A 22,191-nucleotide genomic window follows, 5' to 3' on the forward strand; every position below is an offset into this window, starting at 1 on the left:
GGAGAGGAAATCACACCCAGAGAATAGTTGAATTAGTATCATTTTCAAGCCTACAATAAATTGGGGGGGGGAGAGGAAACTGAAATCCTAAATTGACTGCAGGAAAGTAAACATTTATTGAGAGACTTTCATATACTCAAGAGTGAAATATCAAAACACTTGTACTGTATGACTGGGAATATGGTTTCAAAAACAAATCTATTACTAAATACTACAGTATTTAGCATTTCTGAATACTAAAGTATTTGACTATGTGTTAAGATAGTTCCCACTGCTGATCATCTCAGAGACAGTTATTGCATTCTGACTACCCATATTCATAGAATCCGTGGCAAGTTTACATGATTCAGATAATGGAACAAAGCAGCATAAAAGGACATTTCAAATTACTTACAGCAAACCCAAAAGCAGAGGCGCTGTACCTCATTACGGAGACAGCTAAAAAGAAAGAAAATATTATTCAGAATAATTTCAACCTTGTTAGGGTTATTTTTTTCATCCTGAATATAGTCATCAGTAGTAGCCTTTTTCAATGCTGGAGGAAAATCACAGGTACCTATGTAAATTGGAAGATTCAAATCAAGAGGTTCCATCATGCTTTATTCTTAGGAAAGGGATACTGTTCATCCTCTTACTTCTCAATCTGCAATAATGTCTTACATTACATTTTGAGGGCTCTCAAATGGGAGAAAAACATTTCATTATGAATCAGATTCTCAAGATCTGGGTGTCAAAAGTTGACAAAGTTTATTACAGAAAAGGAGAGAAACATAAATAACATGCAAACATGCACTGAGAAACTCTTAGTGCTGAATATAAAAGTTTTTAAAATGGCAGCAATCAGTCAGTATTTGGGATTGTAAAAGCAATCAGTCAGGAACAGACATACTGGGATACTTTATACCTAAAATTACAAAGCTTACTCTAAATGTAAAACATCTAAACCCCAAGGAGGTTACAATTTAGAAGTCACAAAAACATTCAAAGAGAATTTGATCCAAATTCAAAGTGGGAAAAAAATGGATCAAGAGTAGACATGGTTTTTCCTGTATTTGGGGGGAGATTTTTTTTTGACAAGTACATTTGGTAAAACTTTTGCATAATTCTGTGATCTATCAAATACCTATACAATATTTGACACGGAGTAGGTATTGGCCACTCTAAAATTGTAACTTAGATACATTTAAACTTCACATCATTGAAGATGAGACTTATTTTAAAGTTCGGCAATCTCTTGAAAAGATCAGGATGCTAATCAGCTTTCATGTTGTTTTGGCAAAAAGAGTAGAGTATAATGGGAAATAATAGAGGGCTGGGGATTGAGAAGGTGCAATTGATGATACCAGTAGTAGTTCTCACTGGTGTCAGGTAAAAGGTTGTGGCAAAAAGAAATGTCAAAAATAATCTATCTACCAACCACCTTGGTTTAAGTGTTGACTCTTATGCTATTATAAATAATTAAAGCCTTTTTCATTTCCTTTCATAAGAAGATAGACATACCATATCAAAGCATGAAGAAAATATAAATTCTAATTAAAATTACTGCATATTTGTCCCTGTTTTTGCTTAAATTAGTTAGAATAACTTCTATTTTCCCTTTACATCTAATTTTTCTCTGGATATTATAATCTTATATATAGTGCCAGAAGCTACATTTTAAATATGTATATATACATATATATTCATATTATATAATAAAAATATTACATATGTGTCTGTATATATATATATATGTGTGTGTATGTGTGTGTGTGTATGTCCACCATGTCTTATTCAGAGAAATTAAAAGATGTGCCTACTATTGGAAGATTATTGGCTATATTTACAAATATTAGCAAAAATACATAAAATATATACAAGTACAAAAAATACATAAAAAGCATTATGTGGCTTTTAAAAATTATCCTTTAACTTGAGTAATTCTTTACACCATTTCAATGCATTGGAAAATGGGAAAATAAGTAGAATTGTGCCACTTTTTAGAAATATAGATGGGCTATTAATAATGTATGGTGGGGTCTTTTGGAATTGAATGCCTATGATTTAAATATATTTAAAATAACATTAAAACAACATTTTTGAATCAGTTAAAATATATACTTTGATGTCATTTCAAAAGTGAGATATTCTGAAAGGAAATGTAATATTTTTCCATCATCTAGGACCTTATATGCTAATTCTACTAAAGGTAGTACAATTTACCCAAGAGTTCTTAATAGAACAGAAGGCTTAAAATTTCCACTTTTATTATAAATTGACTTCCAGTGATTTCCTTTGTGAAATAAAAAGGAAAAGATGCTAAGAATCCTTTAAGGAACAAAGAACCACTAAAGAACCCCAAGGATCATTTTATCCACAGAATCTTCAACTTTTAGTCACCACCAAAGCCAATTTTCACTATTAAATAAAAGAAAAACATTAGCACAGAACCTGATCACAGGGAGTCTATTGGGTCTCTTTCCAAATTTCCAGGAGGACCTTGAATGGCAACTCTATTTTCCTTTTGGTGCATAATTCAATGAAACAAATTCTTGTCCAATTCCTGGGCTAAACTCAGGCAGGTCAAAATCTTACAGATAAAGTCAGGTCAAACTGGATCATTCTGTTGAGCATGTTTTCACCACTTTTGGAGCTAAAAATAAATTTCAATTGAATAATATCAGACTGTGGCCAGGAGGAATGGCTCAGGAATGAGATAATGAGATATGGCACCTTTGACATCAAGAAAACATTTAAATTCAGCTTGGATCAGTGGTGATTAAAAGCCAATAGGAGTCCCAAATTCAAAGCTAGAGGAATGGCTCTGTGAAAAGAACTATGTAGGACAGACAATAGACCAGTACTCATTTGACCTTAAACTACTGCTGTGACTAGCAATAACAATGAATAAACCAGCCATTAATTAACATGGAGGTTGGACTTCACTTTTCCCCAAACACTATCACCACCCCCTTGAAGCTGGTTATTCTGGTGAAAAAAGAATATTTAAGAGGTAATGAAGTCATTACACCTGCCACTCCCATGCTAGATTCATTTAATCTCTATTTTAGCAATTCAGTGCCATAGACCTCTCCCGTCCCATATGAATTTATTTGAATAGAATAAAATCACAGAGCCCCTTGAGGAGATTTTCAAAGGCTTTTCTGCCACTGAAGCTTAGAAAATGTGTCTTGCCCCCAAGAGGCATCCACATTAAATATGCCTTATGCATTGGGGGAATATATGGAAAATTAAGACAGTTAACATCAGCTGGCCAATCTTTCTACTTTAATCTTATTGGCTGCTTATTTAATTATGTACAGCCACTGTTTCCAACCTTTGGCTCTCTCTTGAAGTGCCCTCCTCCAATTCACCCCTGCACATAATGACAACAGATGCCCCAGTTTCCTTCTTTACTGAGGAAAATTATGAACATCCAATGAGGGCAACCCTAACTCACCTTTATTCTACAACATCATTTTTTTTTCCTACTTCTCAAACGAATGTCTATATATATATATATGTATATATACAAATATATATGCATACACATTTAATGTTGTATGTAAATGTGTTTGTATATTAATATCTGGTTTTTACATTACCAATATTTCCAGCTGAATTTCACCACTTGCTCCTGCCAGAAAATCATTCTTTATATTAAGAATAAAAATAAAAAGATAAAAGAAAAAAATTCCATAATAGCACACTTATTTCCATAGAAAGTGGATCTCTATATCTGCTGCTAAGACTGTTTTCTATTTGTGCCCTTTACCTTATGCCTTCCTTCTTCAACTAAAATATTTGCTCTCTCAATTATTCCTTTATATATCCTTCAGTCCCTCCTTCCTTCAATTCCCTTCCAAATTGCATGCAAAATGTTACTTTCCTTAAACAAAACAAAAACAAAAATCTTGAATTTCCTATTCTTTCTATTCCACTGAATTACTGGACATCTCTTTTTTCTTATCGAAATCAATTAACCTTTTGAAGAGATACTTATGCCTAATGCTTCAACATTCTCAACATCTACTCTACGATCAACCATTTGCAATATAGCTCCCACTTTCACACCTTACTCAAAGTTGATTGGTTGTTGTTCTTCATTCTTGAAAAGGACCAAAATGACATCATTATGTTAAAGTCAAGTTAGTGTGCCCAGTGTGAGCTTGGAATGTTCAGCCACAGGTCAGACACAGAGTCCCCATGAACATTTGAGGTGCTTTCTCTCTGTGCAATTGATATTTTTTTCTGAGCTAATTCAATTCTGTTTTTCTCATAGAGCACAGGACCTTCTCTGATGAGGGCACACTATCTGTGTCATTTTCTCCCATGTCACACAATCAATTCTAAAAGTCTTTTTTTTTTTCAGTTTTCCACACATATTTCCACATTTACCATGCTGCACAAGAAAAATCAGATCAAAAAGGAAAAAAAAAATAAGAAAGAAAAAAAAAGCAAGCAGACAACAACAAAAAGGCGAGAATGCTATGTTGTGATCCACACCCATTTCCCACAATTCTCTCCATCACAAGTCTATCAGAACTGGCCTGAATCATCTCATTATTGAAAAGAGCCACATCCATCAGAATTAATCACCAAATAATTTTGTTGTGGCTGTGTGCAATGATCTCCTGCTCCTATTCATTTCTCTCAGTATCAGTTCATGTCTCTCCAGACTTCTCTGAAATCATCCTGCTGATCGTTTCTTATAGAACAATAATATTTCATAACATTCACATACCATAACTTATTCAACCATTCTCTAGCTGATGGATATCCACTCAGTTTACAATTCTTTGTCACCACAAAAAGGGCTGCCATGTGGGTCCTTTTCCTTTTTTAAGATCTCTTTGGGATACAGACCCAGTAGAAATAAGACCAAACACACACAAACAAACACAGTTTTGTAGCCTTTTGGTCACAATTCCAAATTGCTCTCTAGAATAATTGGATCAGTTCACAACTCTACAAACAATGCCTTAATGCCTCAATTTTCCTACATCCCCTTCAACATTCAACATTATCTTTTCCTGTCATCTTAGCCAATCTGAGAAGTATGTAGTGGTACCTCAGAGTTGTCTTAATTTGCATTTCTTTAATCAATAGTGATTGAGAGCATTTTTTTCATATGACTGGAAATTATTTTAATTTCTTCATCTGAAAAGTATCTGTTCACATCTTTTGACCATTAATCATTTGGAGAATTGCTTATATTCTTATAAATTTGAGTCAATTCTCTACATATTTTAGAAATGAGGTCCAAAATCTAAATCTAAAATCTAAAATTCTTGAAAGACCTTAAGAGTGACCTTATATCACTTTTTCTGACTGACTTGCAAAAGCTTGACCTGTGTGAGTTCTCCAAAAAAAAAAAAAAAAAGCATTTTGCAAGTATACAGTTGTCATTCAAACACTGTAGCCAGTCCCACTGCCACAGAGTTTAAATGTTTACACAGGTGCTCCATCAGCCAAAGTACACCATCCATAAAAGAGACCATCAGTTACAGCATATAGTGAAGTTTTGAATGGTGTGGATAAGTTCACCTTTCTTAGCAGAGTACTTTCTAGGGATGTACACATTGATAATGAGGTCAACACATGCATTGCCAGAACTAGTTCAATATTTTGGGAAGTTCTGAGAGAAAGTGTGAGAGAGAAGTATTAGATTAAACCCCAAACTGAAGGTCTGCAGAGCTATTGTGTACTTACTCAAAGTGCTCTTGCAAAGCATTACCAAATTACTTCCTAAATACTAACTACCCTTTTCATATACTAGGACTTTCCGGGTACACTTGCTGGATATCTACTTCTTCTGGGTTTTTTCTCTACCCTTGGTTTCAAAGGGACCTCATTCTTTATTCTCTTACTTCCCTAATAGTCTTCTTTTCTTGACATTCCTCCCCATGAACTTTTTCTAAGGTTCTGTCCTTGCTCTTCTCTTCTTCTCTCTTTATATAGTCTCTTTTTTGAGAGTCTAATTTATTACCAGGGCTTTAGTTCACTTCTGCATTGTTCCTACAGCTAAATCACCATCCTTGACTTCTCTCCTAAGTTCCCAATTCATATCTCAATCTATTTGCCCTAAAAACACTTTAAGCCAAGCATGTCTTGAAATAAGCTCAAAATCATAGCATCCTTAGAGGTAATCTTGATCCATTAGGAAATTTTACAGATAAGGACACTGGGACCAAGAAATTTGTCCAAGTTTACAAAGGCTGCAAGTAACAGAGCCCAGATTTGAATAAGGGTCCTTCAATCTAAATCCATCACTCTTTCTACCAACCACTTCTAAGCAGAAAGCTCAGATTTGGCTCTCATTCTACTACAATCAATTATTCTACCTTTCCTTTCTATACATAACACATATATAATTGTAAGATGAAATAACAACCCCATTATAAACTTACCTATTATTTATATGTGTGACACATATACACATCCCTCAACTAAACTGTAGGTCTCAATAAGAGGCAAGGCGACAGGGATTTACTATCTACATCTGTAACCTCCAGGCTAACTTTTTTATTGGACTCAAATTTGCATTAAAGGAAATATGAATACAAAGTTGTATGTATGTATATGCTCTTCCTTCCTTCCTTCCTTCCTTCTCTCTCTCTGTCTCTGTCTCTCTATCTCTTTTTTTCTTCCTCCCTCTCTCTGTGTCTCTGTATCTCTATCTCTGTCTCTGCTTCTCTCTCTCTCTCTCTCTCTCTCTCTCTCTCTTTCTGTGTGAGTGTGTGTGTGTGTGTGTGTGTGTCTGTGTGTGTCTCCCTCCCTCTTTCTCTCTCTGTTTCTCTAGATCTCTGTCTCTCTTTCTCCCTCAACATTGATAATGAGGTCGATGCATGCACTGGCAGAGCTAGTTTAGTGTTTGGGAGCTTCTGAGGGAAAGTGTGAGAGGCCCTCTCAAACACACATGCACAAATAGGCATAAAATATATAATTTATAAGATACATTTTCTATTAATAAAATTATAGGTAACATTACAGTAATAGATATGCACACATATGTATATATTTATGCATGTATATTATATATATTCTTGTAAAATAGTATGGAAGACAATTAACTCAAATATTTATGCCTGTATATCAGTCTAGTTAAAAGAATAGACCTCCTTTTCCTGCCTTAACTAAATCAGAGTCCCACCATTCTGAAAAGAATCCAAGTTGGAAACTTCAAATCAAACAGAAGGACAGCTGGAAAATGGACTGGATTCATTGTTGGGATAAAATCACATGTAAATTGTGCAGCTGAATAAACAAGCAGAAGAGAAAAAAGGCTTTGGACAAAGCCTTAGAAATTTGCAGGGTGACGGTGTGTGTTTCAGAGAATTGTGATGTCATTATCAGCAATGTGCCATTCAACCCTATTAAATAAAGAAAGTGATTTCAATTGCAGGCTAGATTTATAGCAACAATGAAGACCCATCTGTCAAGCTGTCCAAAATCAAGCAATAATTATCTTGAGTCTCTGCAGTCCTGCTTTACCCCAAGCTCCATAATATCTCTAGCTGCTAAATTATGTGACCAGTAAATCTCTGTTAATAAATCAATCTCTCTTTAATTAAACTGCCTCTATCACTCAGATTCCTAGACCACAATATTAGAGGCAGCTATGTTATTCTTCCAACTTAAAAAAAATCTCTGCTCTACTCACTTTTAAATGGGGGCTCAGACAAATGAAGAAATTAGTTTAGAGATTCAAAGTTTCCCACCTGTCTGAAAACCTTCTAATAAATTAAATAGCCTCTTTTCTCCCCAAAGGTAAAGTTACTTCTTATGACAAGATGAAGAAGATGAGTGATATATTTGTTTATCAATTTACTTCTTGTTGATCTAACTTCATTGGGTAAAAGGAAATGAATTTTAAAAGAATACCGCAGATTTATAAATTGTTTATCATTTCAGGACAGTGTCCTTTGGCACATCCCATTTATTAGCCTAAGATGGTCTCAGCTCACTATGAATTAGGAATAGCTCAACTTACGGTACAGGGTATTTATTTTTTGTTTTTCCTCAATCTCTCTCATTTGATTTTTAAAGTCTTTTTTGAGTTCTTCTATAAAATTCTTCTAATTTGCTGCACAAAATTCTGTTTTGCTTATGATTTCTTGTATTTTGATTTCTCCAATGATAATACATTATTAACTGATGGCTTAACCATCTACCCACCTACCTCTCACTCTACTGTTTCTGTACCTAATTACATCATAAATACCTATCTTCTCTCCCTCAAAAGGTATCAAGGAGGACAGCATAAGTATATAAGCGTAGCTTTGTTGTTTACTTATCTTCTTACATATATGTGTGTGTGTGTGTGTGTATGTGTGTGTATATATATATCATAATCTTAATTTGACAGGTGGCAATGCCAGCTGTTGTTGTGATCAATAGTTTCCATGGGTAAGTAGGTTGTTCCATTCTACAATCATAATGAATGAGTAGGCAGTATATGCTTTCACTCTACAATAATATAGCCTGAAGATTTGTATGTACATGGGTATATTGCAATCAGAGGAATGAACAAGACCAGGGAACAAAAATCCTAAGTCCCTCTCCTAGCTGCTTGTACCTCTTAAGATATATTATGAAGCCTTTATTCAGAGGAATAAGTAATTGAATTAACATGTCTTTCTTTGTGGAGAGAAACAAAGACTTAGCAGAGGTGCAGAGAATATGAAATTTGATTTTTAAATCAGGGAACTATAGGATCTGTGGAAAACTATTAAGAATAAAGTACAACTTCCATTTCCTCATGAATTCTAACATCCCCTCAAGATTTAATGACTGACACATTGCATTTCACTCATAAGGGATATTTTCAATGACTGATGGACAGCCTTTTGAAATACAATCACTTCAAAATGATAATATCAAAGCTGGGCAATATATTTTGGAGAGGACACAGATGTAAGAACATGTTCTAAAAAGTGAAATGTACAAATACATAATACTTTATTATGCATACCCTATACTGATAATGTTCTCCCTGCTCAGAATCTTTCTTTTGTTTTAAGACTCAGAGCAGGCACCACTTCCTCCATAAAATCTTTTCCTATATCTTCCCCAACTCTATCCCCAATCATCTATGAATATTCACTCTTTCCTCAGGTTTTAAGAACCTGGATTTTTGTCTGGATTTTTGATTTGCTACCATAACCTCCTACTGAATTCTATTTTCTTTGTTATGCATTATATTCTCCCTAGCAGAGGAATTCCTTAAGGGCCTCATGGGTTTCTTGAGAATTAGGACTGAAATTTCTTAAACCTTTGTAACCTCAGTGCCTTGCACATAGTAGGTATATATTAGCCATAGGTAATTAGATCTGAAAAATAGATTACAATAGCCTGCTATTTGTATCCCCTGCCTCAAGTCTCTCTCAGTTCTAATCCATTTTCTATCAACTACTAAATGAATCTTCCTAAAATTCAAGTGTGACCATATCAATCTCCCTTTCTCCTAATCTCCCTCCTTCCTTCTTTCTCTCCCTCCCTCTTTCTCTCTCTCTCTGTATGTGTCTCTCTGTCTCTGTTTCTCTCTATGGTCTTTCTCTGTCTCCCTGTGTCTCTTGTCTCTCGCTGTCTTTCTGTCATCTGTCTGCCCCCCCCCCTCTCTCTGTCTCTCTCTCTCTCAGATCAAACATTTTCCTTTTATATCCTGGCCCCTCCCTACTTTTTTACATCTTACTCCCAAATACATACTCTTTGATCCAGTACCACTGACTTTATTGCTATTTCACCAACAAGACATTACAGTTCTCAGCTGTGAGCATTTTCACTGGCTGTACCCCAACCCTGAAATGCTCTCTCTCTTTATCTCTCTTTGCCTTAGCTTCCCTGACTTCCTTCAAATCTCAGCTGAAGACCCACCTTTTGCAAGAGGTCTTTCCCCTGTGTTCCTTAAATTTAGTGTTTTTCCTTTAAGACTATTACCAATTTATTGTGTATGTATCTTGTTTGTACATAGTTGTTTCTCACCTTGGACATAGGTTCTTGAAAGCAGGAATTTGTCTTTCTTTTTTTCTTTTTTTTTTTTTTGCCTTCTGTGTATTCTCAGAGATACAGAGTTTCTCATACATACTGGGTGCTTAAGAATGCAAGTTGACTGACTAAAAAGGATATGTATTTGATTTGAACTATCAAAAATCTTAGGTGATTTCAAGGCAACTAGTCACTTTACTCTGATAAATTGCTATAATCCAAACAACAATTACGATCATATGGTATTACCTTTATGAGTATCAGTCATGACATTTAAAAACAATAGGATTATTCAGAGACTCTAATATATATCATTAAATAACAGAAATTTTCAATGACCTCCCTTTCATATGATGCTTTAAAAGTCCATTTCCTATCCATTATGAAAAATATTTGAGGATTTAGAAACACAAAGAGGTATTGTATGTAATTTCATCAGTGCAGCAACAGCTCCTATCAGTTCAGACTGACAACCATACTGTAACTAGGAGTCTTAAAGAAATGGCCCTAGATTATTTAGTTCAGTTAATTGCCTGAGGTTGCACAAAACAGTATATATCAGATATGGGAATCCAGTTCTCTAGTACTCCACTCTACCTCTCTTTAAGGGTAGGATTAAGAAAATATGGCGTGGTAATAGAGAGGAATCATTGTAGATCCCTGCAAAGATAACAATCATGGACATTCCAAAGAGAAAGAGAAAAGGAGGAAGGAGCTATTGAATTATTAGCTTTTTTTAAATATTGGGTCTCCCTATCTCATCCAGGATGGAAATGCAGAAGCCATTACAGGATCAGTTCCACTGCTGATCACCAATAATACTGTGACTTTCTCCATTTTTGACCTGAGCTTCATTCCCTCACTCCTTAGGCATCCTGGTGGTCCCTTGACCATCATATTGATGTTGATCTGCCTTAGCCCAACCACAGTTCAGAATCCCACGCTCAAGTCATCCACCAGCCTCAGCCTCCTTTAGTTGCAGGGATTACAGGCATAGCTCATCACACAAAACAATATTTTTTCCAAGTAATTCAAAAGCTCAGGTCTTCATTTATCTTTATCCCCTATGAAGGCTTTGTGACACCTTCAAAGACATCACTGATTCTTTCTAGAGAGTTGTTTTCACTTTTGGAAGGGTTAAAAATTGAAGAAACTACTGGGAAGTTGGTAGGCTATCAATACCACAGTTTGCCCCTTCCAAAAAAAAAAAAAAAAAAGAAAATTCTGAGCCAAAAAATTATTCATAACTGGAACTGAAAATAATGATTTTTTTCAATCAACAAGATTTGATTTGAAAACCTGTATTTACTTTTGATATTTTTAGTTTGCTCGGATCTATTGTTTTTAAATAAGGAATTAACAGCCTTCTTTAACATTGCCAACTGTTATAACTCCACCCAATGAGACTATCAACCTACATAATGGCTTCAACTCAATTTCAATTTTTTTTCTTAGATAATCTATTTCTGGGTTCTTAATCTAATCTATATTTTAAGTTAAATGTGAACAAATGTGCCTTTATGGGCTAGTGAAACAGGAGAGAATATGCTGAAAAAGTGAAAGGAATAAATCTAGCTCCTCTTAAATAATCAAAGTTCCCCTTAGCAGTATCTGGGCAATAGGTTTGAATAACAAATATGAGAGACTCAACTCCCCCTCTCCATTAGGAAACTATAGCTCAAAGGCGTCAGTCCTCACTTTGTAGCATCATCATGCCAAGAGTTCATTAATACAGCTGGTTACTCTGGTAGAAATGAATTGCACCAGTCATTGATGAGCCTGCACAGATGGAGATGGAAATTGTACATGCTTTATACAATCTGGGCCAATTTCCCAGAGATACTTTGACACAAATCAAAGATAATAAGTTTCAAGCATGTAAAAACAAAAATAAGAGGAAAGAAACATAGTGCCTTTGTCCCAAATTGGATAAACTTTATTGCCATGCTACACTAATAAGTGACCACCTCTAAAAACAAAGAGTAAATTGAACTGGGGAGTGCCTTCAGCACAGTTGACTGATCCCATTTAAAAAATTCATAATAAAAATAAAAACCCAGCAGAAAACTACAGGAATATGGATAGAAGGAAGTTAATTGCTAGGTGCTCATATTGAAAGAAAACTACCATTCCATCCCACAAGGATAGTAGCATTGCATTTCAAAAATGAAACCCTGAAGTCTTTTCTTTATTCAGTTAACATTTATTAACCACCTACTAAATGCAAAATACAAAGCTGAAAAAAAATATTATTCCGTCCTGGAAAATCTAATCATGTAAGTGAGGGTGGGATGGGATGAAGAAAATATGCACAGGCTGCCTTGACAAAAAAAAAATTGTTTCCCCTGCTTCTCGATCCTTCTCAGTCCTGAATAGACACTGGAGATACTGCCTAAATGAAAAATCTTTGCAGTGACAGCCACAGATGATGATGATAATAACATTTAGATGTTCTTTAAGGTCTGCAAACACTTTGCTATTATCATACTATCCTATTACTATTATTATACTCTATTATCCCTATATTACCTTAAAACAATCCCTATAAAACCTCAAAACATAAATGTTATTTTTGGTTCCATTTTACAAATGAAAAAACTGAGATACAGAAAAAGGTTATATGACTTGCCTAGGATCACAGAGTTTCTAAATGTCAGAGGCTGGATTTGAACTCAGGTTCAATAGTCTAGCTACTGTGTAGCCTAGCATATTCAAGAGTTTGAGAAACAAGCAAAAAGTATTCAGTAACACAAAATGTTAAGATGCCATGAGAAGAAAGGAGAATTTGATTTTCAGAGTTGAAGACAATTTGCATCATTGAGGTTGTGGGATGAGTGGTTTGTTTTGTTGCTGTTCTTGTTTGAATAACCTGAGGCAAGAAGATAGAGACACCTTCCAGAGTAAAGTTTGAAGTGCTTTCTTATGTTCTAATTCATTGAAAACTACTACTTCTTGAATGACCTATCTACTAACTCTCAGCTAAGGAGACTATTCTATGAAATAGAACATCCATTTCTCAACCACATTGGAAAACAAAACTTCCCTTGGGTAAAAATCTGATTTATTCAAGAGATATATTTAAAAGTTGCTTTATCAAGAGATTCATAATAGAATTCATTTAAATAGCTAGTATGTGGTTTTAAAAATAGAAAGAATCTTAGATATCTGCTAGTCCAAGCTTTACTTTTTAAAACTAAGGAAACTGAAGCAGACTTGCTTAAGTTCACACAGATAGTAAGTAACAGAACTGGGATTTGAACCCAAGTCCTTTAACTTTAAGTCAGAGCTCTTTTTATTGTATAACACAGTCTCCTTCTGCTCATGTATATCACATAACATGATTTACATAATTTCAATTTAGATGCAAACTTTGAAGAGCCCATTTACTGAATAGAGTGAAATTTATATTAAGTGCATAATCTCAAGGATATATATAATAATGATTTTTTCCAGTAAATAAAATTAGTTTGAAAAAAATAACCACCCCATATCTTCTTACTCTGTTCCACTAAAAGATTGCATAGATTTAACTGACGATTAAGGCTAAGGTTGGTCTTGCCATGGAACACAGTTATTTTCTCTATGTAAATTCAGTAGACATTGTTCTCCCAATCAACTGAACTAAATAGAAAGACATTGGGGCAGAGAAACCTCCTATGTACAATCATATAGAATAATCTAGGACTCATTTGTCAAGAGTAAAATGAATGAAGCTTCTCTTACATGGACTCACAGAATTCTTGGCATTTAGGTCTTAGGAGATTATTTAGTTCAACCTATACACTCTGCAGATCAGAGGAAAGGAACCTGATTTTCTTAATAAGAATAAAATCTAGATTTAAATCACTCTGTTTTTTCTCAATTTTTTTTTACCATTTTATGTTTTTTAAAAAATTAATAAAAGTCATTTTTCTAGTAAGAGGAAAATTGGGGTTTGAATCCAAATATGTCTTGTGACTTAAAGTCAAGTGTTCTTCCCTAGGTATGCACATGGCACAGTGGATAGAATATTGGGCTTAGAATCAGGAAAATCCAAGTTTAAACCCAGCTATGTGACTTTGTACAAATCACTTTACCTCTGTCTCAGTTTCCCAATTTGTAAAATGAGGATAATAATAACACCTATTCCCAGTGGTTGTTGTGAGGATAAAATGAGATGCTATTTTTTTAACGCTATGCAAACCACAAAGCTCTATATAAATGCTGGCTATTATTTTCTTAGCCATACTCTTGCACACAAGAAAGAAAAAAGATCAAATTGAGGGAGGGGCACAGTGACTATATTTAAAGCACACAATATTTAGTACCTAGAATAAACCACCTCTATACAAAAGGAGGGGAAGTATGCTTCATCATTAACTGCCTGAAACCAAGACTGCATTTAACCTGAAATCTGATGCCTGTCATTTATATTATTATTTCATCATACACATTCTTCTGCGGTTTCAGCTTTCTTTTTCCTGCTTCAATTCAGACTCCTCCCCACATTTCTCTGAATTCATCATATTGGTCTTTTCTTGTGGTGAAATAATATTCCATTATATTCACAGAACACAATTTTTTCAGCACTTCCCCAATCAATGGACACTTACTTTATTCCCATTTCTTGCTACAAAAAATATTAATAATTCACTGTTTCCCTTCCCCTTTTCATTCTACTATGCAGCTGTAGCCAATGTAATAGGCACAGATGATTGGTTCTCAGGTATATTAAATTTATTTGGAACTTCAACTGGACAGTGATCCATAATGAATTCTGTTTGGCATGTCAGTATAGAATCGTAAAGGACAATGCTACTTAAATTACGTGGCTAATAAAAACAAAACAAAAAAGTGACCAGACATCCAGATGCTATTCACATGCATACCATTTTGAAATATGATGGATTGCCAAAATTATTTGACATAATCTATTTCTGCCCTGGAAAAACTTGGGGTGCTGTATCTTTTTGCAACCCATAATAAAGGGACATTAAATCCCTCTCTTTTTTCAAAGAACAGCTCTAGCATTATCCTCTACAAAAGTCTATTTCTGATTCGCCCAATTGCTAGTGCCTTTTCTATCTAACCACTTTGTTATCTAACAACTTTAAATCCATTTATATTTATTCTGCATATGAACAATTTTTTTTCTCTCCCGATAGATTATAAGGGTTGGTCTCATTTATTATAGCAGAATGTGTAGCACCAAACAGTATTTAATAAATACTTGTTGATTAGTTGACTGAACTGAAGAGTATGGCATCACCTCAGTATAGTTAGTCTGAAATCCCAAGTCAGCTCCTTAAAGAAACTGAGCACACATCTCTTTATTTCAAAGCACATGTTAGCTGAATATATCACTTGCCTGCATATGGAAATGTGAGAACTCACTTTGAGAGATATGTGTCATTTTGTGCAGAAAATGTCTACTTAGGTAGAATATGCAAATAACTGGAATTTTCCACTGTTTTTATGACTGACAAATGGCAAGTCAAAAATCCTGATATTAGGGAATTGATCCAGAATTTACCTTTCAGGCAGTTTCATAAGGTTGGAAGACATTCAAACCAAATCTCATATACTTTCTGCTTCTATAATTTTTCATAATGCTCATAATATTATTAAACATGTTTGACAATTTTTTGTGTCCTGTATGTTTTCATATTGTTTTTTTATGGAAAAGACACAGTGTTAAGAGACAGAATGGCATATGAGGGATAAGTAGGCTAATGTAGCTAGGTCATAGATTGTGTGGAAGGGAATGAAGGAGAAAAGACTATAATGATCAGAAGGGGCTCAGTTGTGAAGAGCTTTAATTTCCTATAGATTTTTTATATGACATGAAGGCAATGAGGAGACATAAGAGTTTATTGGAAACAAAGATGATACAGTCAGACCTACTCCTTAGGAAAATCACTTTGGCAGCTGAGTGACAAATGGACTAAAGTAAAGAATCTTAGAAAGGACACTGAAGGTTATTTCAGTAATCCACATGAGAAGCAATGAGAACGTAGTATGGTGATGGCTATGTGAATGAAGAGAAGTGATATTTACTAAAGATTACTAAAGGGAGAAATGGCAAGGCTTGATAATAGATTGAATATGATGGATGAGTGTGATTGAGGAACTGAGGATGAAAGAGAGGCTGTGAATCTGGTTGATTGGGAAAATAGTAACAATAATAGGAAAGTCGGGAAGAGAAAAGTTGGAGAAGGGAGAGGAGAAGATAGTGCATTTTGCTTTGGATATATTGAAATGCTTCTAGGACATCCAATTTGAGACATCCATTATTCAGATGATAATGTGGAACATATAAAATATGGATATCTTTTATATTTAACATATATATTTATATATAAAAAGATGAATATATTTTATGCTTACTTATCTGTATATATGTTCTATCACATCAAATAAAAAATGTAAGCTCCCTGAAGGTAAAGATTGTTTAGGATTTAGAGCTCTAAAAACGAGTAACACAATATCTAGCTCATAGCAGATGTTTAACAGATATTTAACAAATGCTTATTCAATCAAATACTCTAGGCTCAAACATTTCCAAATAACTAGTATTGAAATTCATATTCTTTAGAATGCAACATCCAATGTTTCTTTAGATTTTAATTTGGCAATAATATGGGGTTTTAAATACAGTATTTTATGAATTGCCAAAATGCTAGAAACTAATGCTTCACAGTGAAATTCCACAGAGGAAGAGAAGGGAAGCTTAAGAACGCAAAAAAAATCATTTATTCATCATGCAGCCTGTGTTCCAATTCCTTAGGCTAGCATAGCAGTTTGTATTTTTAATCATTTTTCTGGTGCTTTACAATAAATTAAAATTTTTAAAAGGACACAGACAAACACTACAGAAATACTAATTAGCACCACTGTAGGTATTATGAAATAAATCTTTATGACCAAACACTAATATAGCAGATCTTAAAAATTGAATAAGACTGTATAAAAGTACACATGTACAAATTCATAGTCTTCTCTGTTCTTATTGACTATGTATGTGTTTATTACAACAATAAAAAAATTCATCAAGGTTTTAAAACCATGTAACAAATAAAGCTGTGTGAAAACTGAGAAGGAGAGGATATAAAGCTAAATGTTTGGTTGATACAATTTGAGATAGGGAAACCCCCTTTCACAAAATTATTTCCCTTATGGTTTGCAAAGATGCCTGAAATTCATAGTTTACATACTGTCAAGGCCATGTAGAAAGTATGAATAGGAATTACACCTTGTGAGGGATCAACTGAAGAAAGTAGATTATATGGGATGAGCGGAAAAAAATTTTGAGGGGAGAGAAGAAACAATGAAAGCTGACTTCACATATTTGAACAACCATCATGTGCAAGCAGGATTATCTTCGTTCTGGATGGATAGTCTGGAACTATCTAACTAGAAGAAAAGTCTGGAAGCCACAAGGAGATAGATGGAGTAAATATAATGGAAAACATCCTAAAAACTCAATTTGTTTAAAAAGTGGAATGAGTTTGCTCAGGAAGGCATAAGTTCCCCATCAGTAGAGATCTTGAAGAAGAAGCTAGGTAACTATTTTGTTTGTTCATTTAGTCATTTCAGCCACTTCTGATTTCTTGTAACTCCATTAGAAGTTTTCTTGGCAAAGATACTGGAGTGGTTTGCCATTTCCTTCTCCAGCTCATTTTACAGATGAGGAAACTGAAGCATAATGGGTGAAGTGATTTGCCCTGGGTCACACAGCTAGTAAGTGTCTGAAGCAGGATAGGAATTTAAGTTTTCTTGACTCTGAACCTGAAACTCTAACCACTGTACAACTTAGCTCCCTATGGCCATTTTTGGGCAAAAGCAAAGAAGGGATTGCTGTTCAGTTACAGATTGGACTGCTATTTGTCCTTTATTTTCAAAAAGGGTTGATGACAATGATCAATGACAGGGTGATATCTTGACTCACGTTTGAATTGGGTTTTAAATGAGGCAGAGTTAATGCAGTCCTTAGTCTCAGCATCTCTTCCAGTCATCAATGTCTAGTGGCAAGGTGAAAGTCAAGATGATTGACAATGATTCAGGATACAATGGATGCCCTTGGTATCTTCAACATCTGACTAGTTTCTAAGTACTCCACATTGCCTATTTCACCTATCTTCATGGCTGTTGGAATAAATTATTCTCATCCTCCCATTCTACCACGGGAAGTCTCCACAAGTTGGAGTAAATACCCCCTAATTCATCAATGGATTTGAGCTCTATTGATTACTATCAAACTAATTTAGCCCATCTATCAAGGTAATTTACCAAGTGCAGCTGCTGAACTGCTGCACATGCTTCAGATTCCAGGAACCACAAATGAGCCAAAGTTTGAACTACAAGATCTCTGGATTTTCATAATGGTGATTTTCTGAAAAAGCTATTCTTAACTGAGAAACCCATTAGCATACATTCATTTTTTCTGATTTTTCAAAAGAAAAAAGAAAGGCTTCACAGGGATAGTAAATTTGAATGAGAATATTCAGCAGAAAAAAAGTATAGAACAAGGTTCTTTTTTTAACGTCTTTAAAAATATTTTATTTTTTTCAATCGCATGTAAAAACTCCAATTTATTTTATTTTATGTATTTAAAACCATGATTCTGAGAAATCCCCTAGGTTTTGTCAGATGGCTATAGCAATACCAGCAAAAACTTACAAAGGCCTGGATTAGAGTCTAGATTGCTGCTTAAGAAGCTTAAAGCTATTGAGGAGAAGTTTAGATAGAAAAGGGAAAGCTTAAGGAATTTGAGTACCTAGAACCAGAAAAAAAGAAGGATCATAAAAGAGAAGCCAGTGGTAAACTTTCCCATTTTACTAAAATTACAGCTAGAATTGCAGCAAGGAAAAAAAGTTATAATTACAAAGTGAAATGGTTAATAAATTAGAGCTAGAAGATTTTAAATATCATCTAGTCAGAGTTGCTTATTTTATGAGATACAAAGAAATGAAGTGACTTACCCAACATCCTATGGATAATAAGTGGTAGATCTGTGCTCTCTAAACTGTAACTCCAAATCTGTACTATATCAATAGCTAGGAAAACTATAGTTTTATCATTTTCAGGGTCTGTTTCCCCTTTAAAAAGAGAACCTTGGTCGCAAGTAACTAAGCACCTAAAAATATTCTAGGTTACATCTTTCCTCCTAGCCTTTCTCTGTGATATTAAGACATAAATTGAACTGTTTCTTCATCTCTTAAATAAGAAAAACGGGGCTAAATGATCTCTAGAGTTTTGCATATTCTATATGTAAGCCACCACTTAGAACCAGAACCCTAGACTAATACAGATCCACATTTTTTTTTCAGGCTGGGTCTTCCTATTGGCCAGATTGGAAGTACAGCAGTCCTTTAGAAGCCCCACTGATCAGCATATAATCTTTAGTCTTCTCCATTTTTCCACTGTGGGACAATTTGTATCTTCTTAGACAATCCAATGACTTCTGTACTTAGGCAGTCACCCAAGGACAGTCATCTTATTGGCTTTAATCCCTTCTGCAGCTCAGAATTCTCAAACCCAAGCAGCAACCAGCCTCAGTCAGCCTCCCCAGCAAGATCTACAGGTGTGTTCCATCATACTTGTCTCCAGTTTCAATCTTAAAAAGCTATAACTGATTAGTGATAATTAATATTCTGTCCTATTTTGCTCCCACCAAGATGTCAAATGCAGAACTTAAATTTACTTTATTTCTAATGTATTAGTTCTCCTGCTAACAACCAAAGCTAACCGAAAGGTTTTTTCTTAATCTCTACTTTGGTCCTTTCTGCTAAAACTTCCATCATCTACTCTGTATTTATTTTTATGTACTAATTTGTTATTTCCCTCATTAGAATATAAACCCTTTGTTGATCGATTAAATAATTAATTAAAACAATGTCTTAATTAAAACAAAGCAATCCAATATGGAAATGTGTGGGATTTATCAAGTTATCTGCTAGCAAGAAACCAACCTCACAAAATCAATAGAGGAAGTCCCTAATGGTGGAAGTGGAATTCTTCAGTGAAAACAGTACCAGTATCTCATCCTGCCTGCCTTTAGCTTCCATTCATGTCAGCTCAACGTTCCTCTCTGCTATAACCAAATACTCTCACACACTTCTTAAGAACTTTTCTGCTGGCCTGCACTGGTCCAGCAGTCAGTGGACCTGACCCCTCCACATTCCTGGTCACTCCTAGGCCTCCCAGACACTCTTCCTGTCTTTGCTTCATTCTCTACTATTCTATATTCATGCCTTGTGCTTCTCCTCCAGTCAGCACAAGTACTAGGACACAGTATTAAAGGAATACTAGTTATTTTCTCATACATATATGTGTATACTTGGATCAACTTCCATCAACTCCTAGAAATACTCGAGTGAAGATAAATGTTGATAACAAAAAGTGTGGTATTATTACTCTTTTTCCAGGTCAGATTAAGCCATGGTCAATGACACTCAACATTTTTCAGAGATACCATTAAGATGAATGACATTAGCTGCCTGACACACTCTTAGAGTTCCTTGGAAGAAAGGTAGTCTATTAGATTAGCACTGTGACCTATAAAGAAAGTTCCATAATTTGGTTTATTTGTGGAAACAAAGCATAACTTTTATATTTCTCACTATGCCCTGAAAGTGGGAAAACAAAAACGTTGTCAGCATTTTTTGTCTATATCTGTTTTCACAAAACTAGCATATCCCATAGTGAGGGTTTGGACAGCAAGGTGTGCCTGATATACAGAGAAAAATGGAATGTCCTAAAAAGAAAAAAAAGCCACAAATCTGGATGCAGTAAGAATTTCAGCATTTCTAAATGGCTCAGCATGAGATCTTTCCTGGTCCCACAGAGCATTTCTCAGATGACAAGGCTCTCTTTTTAATGGAGAGAAACCTTGACACACAAAAAAGCAGCAGGTGAAAAAGATAATGGCCTCCTTGCTTCTGAGTCCATCTTGTATTTTAAGTTCAGTAGGAGTCAAATCTTCTTCAAAGTTGAAAATAGCTATAAGCATTTTTATTTCCAAAATGGAAAGGGTAAAAATCTTCACTGCTAATAAACTGACCTCTTTTGATCTCTTTATCTTGTTTTATCTTTCCTCTTCAACTTTTATTATCAATGTTAACCCCATTTTGGAAGAAAAATGTTAATCTCTTTCTATCTTTAAAGAAAAAATATATAGGAGAGGTTATTCCTGATAATCTACATTTCTCTTCCTACATTTTCCTAAATTCAAACACTCTAAAAGACTTGGGAAAGACCAGAAAGGCTCAGCAAAGAAACTGGCAAGATAACTACCAATATTATTTACTGAGTAGACTTCTTCCACTAAAGTTCTGTAGCAAAGTCTCATGATAGAGTAGAAACATAGCTGATTTTTCAAAAATTAGTCTAGAATAGCACAAGTTCTGGTATTGCTCAACCAAACTATCAAGTCTCAGTTTGGAAAATGCCATTAGAAGATTAGCCTAACCTGAGACAGTCATCAATGGAAAACTGGTTTTCAGCTAATCATTTTTTTGACCATAGTAATTTAAGGATGTTTCTGAGAAAGTTGTTAAGAGGTTGCTATCTGTATTAATGTAGTACAGTTATCCCTTCTACATTACAACTTTCCCCATCATGGTTTCAATATATTGTGAGTCAGCATAAGAAATTAAATGTAAATTTTGGGGACGTTTTGCAGAAGCCACAGACAACACTTAAAGTCCAATGGATGTCACAGAGTGTATGACCAAATAACTAATCCAAAGTTTACAGGATACTGTAAACACCCCATAAAGGAAAAAGAAAAAAAAATCAGATTTCTTCTCTTATGAAAGAAGAGTCCAAAAATTTATGTGGATTTTCTAGACAAGCTCCTAAACCCCAAGATGTGGGATGGATAAACATAGTACTCATACTGATGAGGATGCCATTGGGCTTTTGAAGTATTGAACAATAAGATGTATAGAAAATTATTAAGTACTTGGGAAATCTGATAAAGAATAGGTTCTCTTTCTTCAGAGTGCTTACAAATAGGCAGTAAATTACTAGGTATATGATAATAACAAAAATTTATCTGAGTGAATAATTTGTGCTAACAGAATGGAGTAAGGCAGAGGCTTATTCAGTCAAGTTTGATGGAGCAAAGGCCCTTGAGTTACTACCTAAAAGGACAGAATGATATTACATGGCATATGGGAAAAGAACTATTCATGTAAGGCTTAAAATGAGGGAAGAGAAAGACAGCACAGCATAAATTGTTAA

General features: G+C 34.6%; 1 protein-coding gene across 1 annotated transcript in view; it reads right to left on the bottom strand.

Annotated features, from left to right (window-relative positions):
- Positions 1–22,191, bottom strand: part of TMEM163 (transmembrane protein 163) — a 295,636-nt gene that overhangs the window by 140,435 nt on the left and 133,010 nt on the right. The window contains exon 3 of the mRNA XM_051985777.1: positions 395–438. Coding sequence (XP_051841737.1) covers positions 395–438 — 44 coding nt within the window. The remainder of the gene's footprint in view (positions 1–394; positions 439–22,191) is intronic.

Source organism: Antechinus flavipes, chromosome 3 (assembly GCF_016432865.1).
Source record: "Antechinus flavipes isolate AdamAnt ecotype Samford, QLD, Australia chromosome 3, AdamAnt_v2, whole genome shotgun sequence".
In the NCBI taxonomy this organism is placed as follows: Eukaryota; Metazoa; Chordata; class Mammalia; order Dasyuromorphia; family Dasyuridae; genus Antechinus; species Antechinus flavipes.